Source organism: Microchirus variegatus (assembly GCF_963457635.1).
Source record: "Microchirus variegatus genome assembly, chromosome: 20".
Taxonomy (NCBI): domain Eukaryota; kingdom Metazoa; phylum Chordata; class Actinopteri; order Pleuronectiformes; family Soleidae; genus Microchirus; species Microchirus variegatus.
Window position 1 is genome coordinate 19,883,949 of NC_139821.1, and position 11,827 is coordinate 19,895,775.

General features: G+C 43.0%; 2 protein-coding genes across 2 annotated transcripts in view; both read left to right on the forward strand.

The window, feature by feature from the left end:
- LOC310941845 (extracellular calcium-sensing receptor-like) overlaps positions 1–11,827 on the forward strand; it is a gene marked incomplete at both ends in the record, with an annotated part of 45,814 nt that overhangs the window by 12,337 nt on the left and 21,650 nt on the right. The gene's annotated exons all lie outside the window — the stretch shown is intronic.
- LOC310941487 (vomeronasal type-2 receptor 26-like) lies at positions 3,811–8,155 on the forward strand (the record flags this gene model as incomplete). Its single annotated transcript, XM_083906674.1, has 3 exons — positions 3,811–3,936; positions 7,048–7,171; positions 7,245–8,155. The coding sequence occupies 3 exons, from the start codon at positions 3,811–3,813 to the stop codon at positions 8,153–8,155; spliced, it is 1,161 nt and encodes a 386-aa protein (XP_083762800.1).

Genomic DNA, 11,827 nt, shown 5'->3' on the forward strand with positions numbered 1-11,827 from the left:
TATTTAAATGGTAAAAAGTTTTACCATTTCGTAAAAAACTTTGAATATTTTTTGTGTCAGTTTTGATGTTAGGGGATTCAGGTTGGCTCAGACCATGGCCTTTGCTATCGATGACATCAACCGAAATGCCAACCTGTTGCCTAATGTGACTCTGGGATACAGTCTGTATGATAACTGCATTCAACTAGGAATTGCATTTCGTGCAGCACTGGCCTTAGTCAGTGGTCAAGAAAAGCAAGTTACATTAGAGGAGAAATGTGTAGGAACTCCTCCAGTCGTAGGGATTGTGGGTGATTCTTCCTCGACTCGTACTATGGCCATATCCACAGTTTTAGGTTTGTACAGAGTGCCTCTGGTAAGTTTTCTTTGTTGTATTTCACAATGTAATTTAAGTAATTAATGGAAATTGAATGTCATGAAGGTGTGGTCACTGAAGAATCAACCTTTAATTTTGAAGAAAAAAAACACTTTTCTTTTTGAATATATGCACTATTGTTTTGCAGGTGAGTTATTTTGCCACATGTTCCTGCCTGAGTGATCGACAAAAATTCCCATCTTTCTTTAGGACGATCCCGAGTGATGCTTTTCAGGTGAAAATTGGCTAAATCAAAATGCATACAACAAATAACGTGCAATAGCTTTCTATATATTTGTGTAAAAATGGTCAGTCATGCTGTGTTGGTAGATAACGTTGATAAAGAAGTGTCAAGTCTTAATTTTGAGATACCCTTACACTTGAACAGTGAACCATAGCTAATGTTACTGCTAAAACCTGTTTGTCCTTCTTTTTAATGTCCACACATATCTGCTGCTTGTTCAGCAGGATTTCTTTTAAAGATGATTCAAGCCTGTACATTAATCCCTCTGCTCTGTGTCCACATAGGTGAATGCTATGATTCAGATTCTAAAACACTTTGGTTGGACTTGGGCAGGTCTGCTCATTGGTGATGATGATTATGGAGTCCATGCTGCCCGATCGTTTCACTCTGATCTGGGTCCAGCTGGTGGAGGTTGTCTGGCTTACACAGAGATTTTGCCCCGTGTTTACGACCCTGTTGAACTAAGGAGAATAGTGGATGTGATGAGAAAATCTACAGCTCAAGTGGTGATTGTGTTTGCAAGTCAGAATCACATACTCAACCTTATGAAAGAGGTAGGTGTTGATGTATATTCAATAAAGCTTGGCATACAACTGTTTTCTCTGTAAATCTGAAATATGATGTATTTATTTATACATTTAGTTAAATGTAATGATTGAAATGATGATATAACACCTCTAACTCGTTAAATGATCTACCAGGAGTATTTCAGTATTTGAACGTTTATGCATCACTTTGCTTGTGTCACTGTGTTACACTGACGCTGAAAATGCTGTGAATTCTTTTTCCATCCAAATGTACACTTGTAGGCTTTGGTTAATTTATCTGGATTGTTCATAGGATTATGGGTAGTTTTGGTGAACTCGTCCTGGCCCAGGGGTTGAGAACACTCAAAACGTGTAAAACACTCAGTCATCATCAAGACTGGTAACAGATATAGGACTTTTCTACTCTTGATGCCCACTCAAAACTGCTTGAGTGTTACACAAATCCATTAAAATAAATTATTCAGATTGTACTCTCACAAAACAAAATGATGATGTTGAGTACAGCATCACTTCAGGAACTAAAATTTGTAAAAGTATTTAACGCATTTTACCTGGTTAGATATCAGTGGTCAGAGTGTGATTTTGTCCAGTGCTTGATTGCGAAAAGTGCTATATAAATGGTCTGAGAGCTGAGGAGGGTGGCGGGAAGGACAGTTGGGTGCAGTTTATGGGGTCTGGAGGATCAATTTTTACACCAAGTTGCAGCTTTGTGAGGTGTTTGTGAGGAGCCTCTTAATCGCTCACACTGAGCTTCAACAGGTGGTCATAAAAAGGCGACACACTGACAACTCTGTTGATACATACTTGTTATTATGCAATGTACAGGTGGTGAGGCAGAATGTGACAGGCCTGCAGTGGATGGCCAGTGAAGCCTGGATCTCAGTGATTTCACTCCAGATGCCCCATCTCATGCCGTACCTGGGTGGCACACTGGGCATTGCCATTCGTCGAGGAGAAATTCCAGGTCTCAGGGACTTCCTTTTACAAATACGTCCTGATCAACATCACAACACCACCCAAGGAAATAGCATGGTGATAGCAAAATATTTTAATCTGACATGGAACTACCAACAATCATATAGTGTCATAACTTTTTTTTTTGTTCAGGTTAATCAGTTTTGGGAACATACATTTCAGTGTAAATTTGCACCACCTCCAGGAGGTTGGGTGGAAGCTGGAGGAAAATTATGCACTGGACAGGAAGCTGAAGAGAATGTAGAGACTGAGTTCTTGGATGTTTCAAACCTCAGACTAGAGTATAATGTGTATAAGGCTGTGTATGCTCTGGCCTATGCTCTTGATGACATGCTGCAGTGTGAGCCAGGGAGAGGACCTTTCAGCAACAACACCTGTGCTCATTTACAAAGACTGGAGCCATGGCAGGTGAGATATCAGTGTACACTCAACTCTTAATGTCATTTAATCCTTTGCATACTTGTAGGGCCTGGGCTGGCTCTAGGGTATGGGATTTGGAGCCCAGGTGCTGTGGTGCTGTGCTGACCTGGGCATGGTTTCTACTGGAATGTGGGAGCCACTTCCAGTCAGGAGGCTGACACCCAAAATAGGTGGTCACTCCAGCTTGCTCCTTATCACTGCCCCGCTCAGCCTGTTACACCACACTTTGGGCATGTGCTTGGACTGGTGAGGGGTTAAGGCTCGGGCTGCTGCACAGTCGCCTTCACCATCCTCCTGGCATATTGGAGGTTTTGCCCCTGACAGGATCAGGGACCTGCCCATCTCCTGTTCCCCTTGGGCTCCCTGGGCTGAGTTCTTAAGACATTTAGGATGTTTCAGTCTGTCACTGAAGGAGCTGCCCAGTGTTCTGATGGTGTCCTGCAGGGTGTTGGACAGATTATCCAACATGAAGGTGTTGTGATTCAACTTTGTAATTGGTGAGAAAACATGAGTATGGATGATTAATTATTTTTTATAATTAATTATGCTATCGATTTTCTTAAGACGGGGGCTCCACTCCTCTCAAGGCGAGGAGAATGACAGAAAGACACTTAACGACTTTCAGGTGTCTCTCGACTGTCAGTTATCACTAATTCATAATAAGTATATTAATATTAATTAGGCTCAAATTTAAGAAGGGAAGGTGTGAGGTCGTACACTGGCTTCTTTCAATTACCCGTGCCACAAACAAGCAAGCACAAAAGACAGAAACAGTACTTTTAAGATAAAGGTTTAAAATGTATATTTATATAGTATTCATTTGATCAATAACAAACATCAATCCCTTAATCTAAAGTAACTACTGATAAAACTGTTTGAATATGTATAAAACAAAAAAAGGGAGGCATGGATATGAGTGCAGAAATGTGTGTGTGTGTGTGTGTGTGTGTGTGTGTGTGTGTGTGTGTGTAAAGTAAAAAGAGGGCGTGTCACTTTGGCAGCTGGTAACACGTTGGGAAACAGGAAGTAAACAAAACAAAGCCAAAAGTAAACAAGAAGGAGGGGAAGAGAAAGGAAGTTGTGGAGGGGTCTCTGACGTGAGGGTTGTCACGGTGACGCTCCTCCCACTTCCGGGTTAACAAAAATGGCCGCTACTCTCAATTACCTCGAGACAACGCAAGATAGCACTCGTACTCAGATTTGGTCACTCAGCTCTTCCGTCTTTCACCAGCAGGGGCGCTGAGTAAAAGAGGAGAGAGAAAGAGGAAATGGAGTCGGCGGTGACGCGGATACCTGGATACCCGGGTACCTGTGTCCCGCCCGGTTTGGGCTGGGGGACGGCTGTGGAGCTCTGGGGCACTGGCGGCTACAGGGAGTGGTTGGGTCGGCTGTCGGTCTGTCGGCTTGCCATGACTCCTGGGAAGGGTGATGGTGGGTGGCAAGCTGGTCGCTCGGCCGGGGCTGACTTTGGGCGCCTTGCCCTGGGTGGACGGTGGTTCCCTGTGCCTGGTGGGCGCGGGGTCCGCCGTGACGGATCTTTCGGCCTCTGACCCATGCCTGTGCGGGGGGACTTGCCGGGGGCGGATCCGGGATCCTGCTGTCTCCTGTTCCTTGGGGACCCCTGGCTGGGATCCCTATGTGAGCCTCTGCCTGCTCCCCTCTGGGGGAGAAGTCGTGTGGTTGGCTCTAGGGTAGGCGTCAGGGATAGCTGTGGCGGGCTCCGGCCTGCCTCCTGGGGGGCAGTCTGGGGGAGGCTCCGCTGTCTTTGGTGGTGGGCTGGGCTGCCCTGGGGGCCTCAGGGCCTGCCTCAGCGTGTGGTGGGCTGGTCTGTGCCCGTGGTGCTGTCGCCTCCTGCCCCCCCCCCCCTCTGGGCGGGGGGGGGGCTCTGTGCCTGGGTTACTGCCGGTCTTCTCCCGGGGGGCTGGGGGGCGGCAACGCGGTTTTCACCGCGGGTTCCCGACCACACCAAGTGACAACCTCCGCACATACATATACATAGATGCGCGAATACACAGACATACAGATACACACACAGACACACTCTGGTTCATGATAGAACCAATATAAACTGATACAGCCGTTATAAACAAGATCACCTTTTCTATACGTGGTTGTTAACACATTCTAATGGTACTGTACTTATACAAATGCATATCAGTGTTGTTAATGTTGTAATGTTATCATTATTGCCTTAGTGTGTTATGCTACTAACTTCTATCTAGTGTCTCTCTCTCCCTCTCCCTCTCCCTCTCCCTCTCTCCCTCCCTCTCTCTCACACCTCCCTTGTCTGTCTACCCACCCTCACCCCCACCCCCCTGTCAGGCCCGGTCCTCCCACACCACCTAATAAATATATAAATCAATAATAAAAAAAATGTGTGTTCAACACCAACAGACATGCAGTCAACCATAGTGCATGCCCAAGGTACTGGACAGGACAGGTTAAAAAAACAAAAAAAACAAAATGGGAACGTGTCTAATCGGAAAACTCCTGTAAATCACACAGTTTATCCGGCGATGGCCGACTTAAAAACAGATCACGGAAGTTTTCCTCTCAATACGTGGTCACGAGCTGTGTTGAGGACACAGGTTAGAGATACACGGGGACAATCCACAGCGATAGAGGGGAGACACGTGGGAGGAATAGAAGCTTAAACTCGGCCACACAGATTGGCTGGAGTTTGTCCAGTCAATATGTAGTTTTACTGGTCCCGCTGTGCGCGGAGCGAAACATAGTGTGACATAGTGTGAACTATTACAACAGTGAAACTATCGGGTGTGCACTACCCGTGTCTATAATAAACTCTGAATAAGCTATTTGCCCAGAAACAATTTCTGCTTACTGTGAGTCGTTTTCTTGCGAGTAAAGGGGCTTCATGCTGTTCGGTCCGTCCTTTGGTCGATGCCGGATATTGTCTGTATTTCAAGAAAATACAGCGGGCGCCTCGTTGCGCTGCTCTGTAGCTGTGTGATGCGTAGTCCAACGACTCACGACAGGGACAGCTGGTCGACGGTGGTTTAGGAACATGTGCAAATCACGATCTCTCTTCTGCAGGTATAACGGGGAATAGCTCGCAGGGAGTTATTCACAGGATCCTTGTATCAAAAATAAAATAAAAAACAAAAATGGGGTAGGAATAGACAAAGGAAGAATCTTCAAAGCTCGGCCACCAAGAATGCAGTGGTGTTGATTCTCTCCTTTAACACATACGTCTGCTCACGCTGACAAGTAAGGTTGAAGAGGAGGAGTTGGCGTGTGTTCCACGGTTTTATTGTCTAAACTTCGGAGGCGGAGCATACCTTGATATCCACCAATGGGTGAATAGTTGTCTGTTGTTGACGTCATATGCCGCAATGGCTTGTGGAGAATGAGTCCATCACAGACTGGACCCTCTGGTGGGATGGATTCTTCCTTTGTCTTCACCATGTGGTCTCTGAGCCCTTTTACGACCACCATTTTCATTCAAGGCTGCATTCAGGCTTCCAAAAGGACAGTGAGGCCTCACAGTCCACTCATGCTAGGCCCAAAAAAGGTGTCCAACCCAGCTTGGCTGACTTGTGGAGAAGCTGGCAAATAATCGATTGTACACAAGCAACATATTTCATGGTTAACTCTTAGTAAACAATGGACTCAGTCTAGTGACATACAAGTCTGCAATTATGTATGTTAGTTACTTCATGTCAGCATGGGACTGGTGCTGGATTGAACCAGTCAGAGTTCACTGCACACTTTAAATCTGTCGTCTGATATATTGCAAAACTTGAGTAAATCTGATACCCAGTGTGCTTGTTACTTCCTGATTCCCTTCCCTTCATCTTACTCCAGAGAGTCACTCAAAGTTTACAAGAGCCTGGAGGGAAACTGTTGTTGAAGTTTTTCTGTGAACGTTGCTATGCAGACTTGTATGTCAGTAAGACACAATTAACCACACCATCCGTTGATTGTGTTTGTTTCCATTGCTCTGTCTCTTCTGTTCACTGAGAGCATGTTTGATAGCAGTGATTCACCTCCAACATCTCTCTGGATCTGTGGGGATCCAGTGAAATTCTCTCCCGTTAGTCTGAAAACAGCCAATAAGAGACAGGTTTTCTGAGATATTGCCTTATTTATGTGCTGTCTCCTTTTAATGTTTAAAGTTTATTATCTTTTTGGAATTATGATCATTCTATACATCTGATTCTGTTATCCAAAGCTTATGCATTACTTGGAAAAAGTCAACTTCACCACAACATTTGGTGATCAAGTGTCATTTGATGAAAATGGTGATGCCTTACCAATATACGACATTGTGAACTGGGTGTGGCTCCCTGATGGAAAAACACAAGTTCAGAGAGTGGGTGAGGTTAAGAGATCAGCCTTCAAAGGTGAAGTACTCACATTGGATAAAGACAAAATCTTCTGGAACTTTGAATCAAAACAGGTAACTTCTACGTTTCTTAGACAACCATGGATTTGTCTAAGTCATTATAGATTAGTCTAAAAGATTATGACTTTTCTACACACAGCCTCCTCGGTCAGTGTGCAGTGAGAGCTGTCCTCTAGGTACCCGCATGGTCAGAAAGAAGGAGGAACCTGCGTGTTGTTTTGACTGTGTCCCTTGTTCTGAGGGAAAGATCAGCAACACAACTGGTGAGTGTAAAGTTTTAAACACCACAGTTCAGGGATGTTGTATAAACATGTATCTCATCACTTCCCCTCTCAGACTCCATGGAGTGCACCACTTGTCCAGAAGATTTCTGGTCTAGCCCCCAGCGTGACCATTGTGTTCCTAAGAAAACAGAGTTCCTCTCCTACCATGAGCCTCTGGGTATCTGCTTGACAACCACCTCACTGTTGGGCACATTCATCTGTGTTGTTGTTCTGGGCATTTTCATCCATCATCACAAAACACCTATAGTTCGTGCCAACAATTCAGAACTCAGTTTTCTTCTCTTGGTGTCGCTCAAATTGTGTTTCTTGTGTTCATTGCTCTTCATTGGACGACCCAGATTATGGACTTGCCAACTAAGACATGCAGCATTTGGCATCAGCTTTGTGCTTTGTGTCTCATGTATCCTGGTGAAAACCATGGTGGTTCTGGCTGTGTTCAAGGCCTCCAAACCAGGAGGTGAGTCCAGTCTGAAGTGGTTTGGTGCTGTGCAGCAGAGAGGAACAGTTCTGTTTCTGACTTCTGTTCAAGCAGCAATCTGCACTGTCTGGCTCATCGCTGCTTCACCATTGCCTCATAAAAACACCCAGTATCACAATGACAAGATAGTTTATGAGTGTATAGTGGGGTCCACCATTGGTTTTGCAGTTTTACTTGGTTATATTGGTTTACTGGCCATCCTCAGTTGTTTGTTAGCTTTTCTAGCAAGGAATCTTCCAGACAGTTTCAATGAGGCCAAACTCATCACTTTCAGCATGCTGATCTTCTGTGCAGTGTGGGTAGCCTTTGTCCCTGCTTATATCAGCTCACCAGGCAAATATGCAGATGCAGTGGAGGTATTTGCTATCCTGGCCTCCAGTTTTGGCCTCTTGATGGCGCTGTTTGGACCAAAATGTTACATAATCCTGTTGAAACCAGAAAGAAACACAAAGAAAGCCATCATGGGTCGCGGCACCGAGACTTAGGGCCAATTCAAATTCCTATCTTAAAGGGATACTTCACCGATTTGAATGTGGCTTTGTATTGCTAGAATAGCAGTAGTATTTTTTAGAAAATGTGCTTCCCTCCCTCAGTTTTTCCCTGACTTGTAAAAAATCTGTTTTCCCTTATTTTTCTGAGAATCGGGACAGCACTTGCACTAGCGGGAGCGCGCATTTTTGAGATTGAGGGTTAAGCAAGGATTTGGAATTCAAACTTAAAACAAAGCACAGAAATAATAAATGATTTTCATAATACAATAATTCAGGTTTAGAATATGTTAATAACGTGATAAAGGGTGAGCGTAAATACACAGAGTCATTGATAGTAATGTACAGTATGTATTGAACAGCGAGACATACTTTTCACTGGAACACACACAATCCAAAAGAGACTCCACAATTATTAATCTTCCTGTGAATACCTTTCAACCTAAACTTTTTTCATTGTGTTTATTGTCACATCCAGAGTGTAGGAGCCATACATGTAAGTTGTGCCTGCTTATTCTGTGTTGATTGATGTGGCGATAAAGGAGTGCTGTTCACAGTTCACTGGTTGCTGGTTGTCAGCCATGACATAGGTTGAGCGTGGTGGAGCAAAATCTTTTGTTGACCACATCAAAGCATATATTAGTATTCTGTTTATTATTTCCCATTTTGTTAATAACACGAGTACAATGAGAACTTTATGGAGTCTAATGTGCAGAGCTGTATATTAACAATAGAATTACCAAGGGCAGTCATTTTGACTGCTTTTGATTTTTGTAGGGTGATAACTTTGTTGAAATTAAACATTTGCGACCATGGGTCCCTGTCTTTTCCTAAATGTGTGTATTTATTGTTTTAACAACGTTAAATAATTGAAACAACAAAACACAAAAAAGTTCTGGTCATGTCTACCTTTAATGGTGCATTATGTAACACATCTAAAGCAACTGTCCATAAAATCCTCCTAATATGTCAAAGAGACTCAGGAATAATGTTCATATAACATACTGAACTCAGCAACAACAACAGTACAGCCAAAATATTTGCAGTAAAAAAAATATTTTGCATACTGCAAATCATGTTTATGTTTTGAAATCATGTTTTGGCATGTGGCGCCACCTACCGACATCTACCAATCATTGCAGTCAGTAGAGTCTCAGCTGTTGATCAACCACGTCAGAAATGAAACCTAAAAGACCTCTGTTTTTTGAATTTGGTGTAGTAACTGTTTTTGGCCACATTCTTACATTTGGCACCTTTAACTACCATAGCTGTCAATTTGACAGTATTTGACAGTATGTGTTATAAATCATGTAACATGTCTATTTTTGGATACTGACCCCACCCCTTGAAGATGTCACCGTAACTACTGATAGCTTGGTTGTAGACTAGCATAAATAAAACAACTAATGATGACTTCAAGAAGAAAAATTAATGTCCAAGAGGCATTAGCTCTATTAGCTCAGTTCATGAATGAGGCCGAGTCTGACGGAGATGTAGCTTCAGGGATAGTGGTCCGTCGGATCGTCTGACGTCTTTTTTTTTTTTCCTCATATTTACTCACCTTTATTCACATTACATAACTATTTACTTTCAGTTTGTACTTTGATTATTGAAATTATACGCAAATGAAGTATAAGTAGTCAAAATGACTGCCCTTGGTAGTTCTAGTAGGTACATCATTTCGGGTAGTTCGAGTGTTAAAAGAGTGGTAGAGCCACAGATAATTACTTGGTTTGTGTGCGCGTCATCACTAAGCTCCCGTGTTTAGCCTACAGCAGCTTGTCATTTAAATAATTTAATGTCGATTGGCCACTATACAACGTGTTAGCAGACTTCATCGTCACACAAACAAAAAACAGATGGATTATTCAGTGGCCGAAAGAGAGCAGGACAGACACAGTAGTTGTCTGAGATGATGGCGTGACGCCAGCACCGCTCTATCTCCTTATGGGTGAGTTTTCATTAACGTGGTTAATCTATGTAACGTTAGTGTTCAGTCATACAGGGACGTTTTTTCATTTGATAATCCACAGTGCGTTTCAGAACGTTATGTGGCTACAACCAGCGAGAAACTTGCTGATGTGCTTGAATCATGTGTGAATGACACAGCTTTGTGTATGAAGTATTGACTGTGATGCTAATGATTTAGCAACAAGCTGAGAGTTATTAGCACATCATCAGCTCATTCAGTAACAGACTGATCCATCCACACTACACCACACACAGAGCCACTTCAATATATTTCATTAGTGTCTGCGGCGCCAAGGCAGTTTGATTTGATATCAGAAATATGTGTCTATCTTTGATCCTTCTCTCTTAAGTATACATAACATATATTGTTTTCATCAAACAACAAAAACAGATGATGGAAATACAGTGCTATGCAAAAGTTTGGGCTCCCCTGTAAATTTTCACGATTTTCCTTTATAAATAATTGGTTGTTTGGATAAGACATTTCAGTTAAATATATTATATAGGAGACAAACACAGTGATATTTGAGAAGTGAAATAAAGTTTATATGATTTGAGCTTCGTCCCAATTGCAGTACCCCCACAACAGCAACATGTCCTATATCATGTGCAGGACACCCCTGCCCTCCGGAGGGTGTGACTTGACTCTCTATTGGTTTCATTGGAAAATGCTTATATCGGTGTTTCGCTATTATTCCGTATCCATCCTCCCTTTCATCCTAGGGAGGGATTTCTTGACTAGAGCCTCCCTAACGATCTATGTCCAATTCAGAATTGTCGTCATTGATGACATCCCTAGTCCTGTGGTGTATGTGGATGAGGACTGCACAGTTGAACCATTTATTGCATGGGAGACCATTATCATTAGACACCCTTAAATCCAGTACCATGTCAAAAGTAGATGACATGAGTCTTAAGGATGGGCAGAAAGCAACCATGCTCAGTCTCCTAACCCAGTTCGATGACATGTTTGATGGTCATGTTTGACGCTTACCCCACCTATGAACAACACCTAAGTAATCTGGAGGAGGTCCTTGGCAGTCTCAAGGCTGCCGGCTTGTCTATGAAACTTTATAACTGTCAGTTCTGTCTGAGTGAGCTTGTGTTCCTTAGCTACCACATCACACCCTATGTCATAAAATCTGTGAAACACATCAGACAGTTTCTGTGATTGACCAGATATTTTGGCCTTTTGATGCACATTGGCAGCCACGCTTCCGTCAGTCTGCTCCAGAGCAGCTGTGGCTACACGTAGCTTACCACCACCAGTGAGACCGTGTTAATTAATAATCGATAATTTGTAAAGTGCTTTGGGTGTCTAGAAAAGCGCTCTAGAAATATAATAATAATAATAACACATGGAACAATATGGAAATTGGATACTTAATTTGAGTATTTAAGCATGTAGTTCAAAGCATTTTTGTTTACCTCAACAAATCTTCCTTTCCTCTAATCTGAAGAACAGGAAGAGTCTGCTCTGACCCTCCCTAATGATTAGCAGCAGGTCGACTGGAGGTCAGTCCAGCCCAAATGCAGTCTGTTATTGTTTTGATAGAGAGACCCCTATTGGCAGAAATGACATACTCACATTACTGTAATAAATACATTAATCAGAAATATGATTCAGGCCCATCCCCACAGCTTCTTTCTCTGCACTGATTGGTGGTGTGCAAACATAAACAACACTGCAAATACATA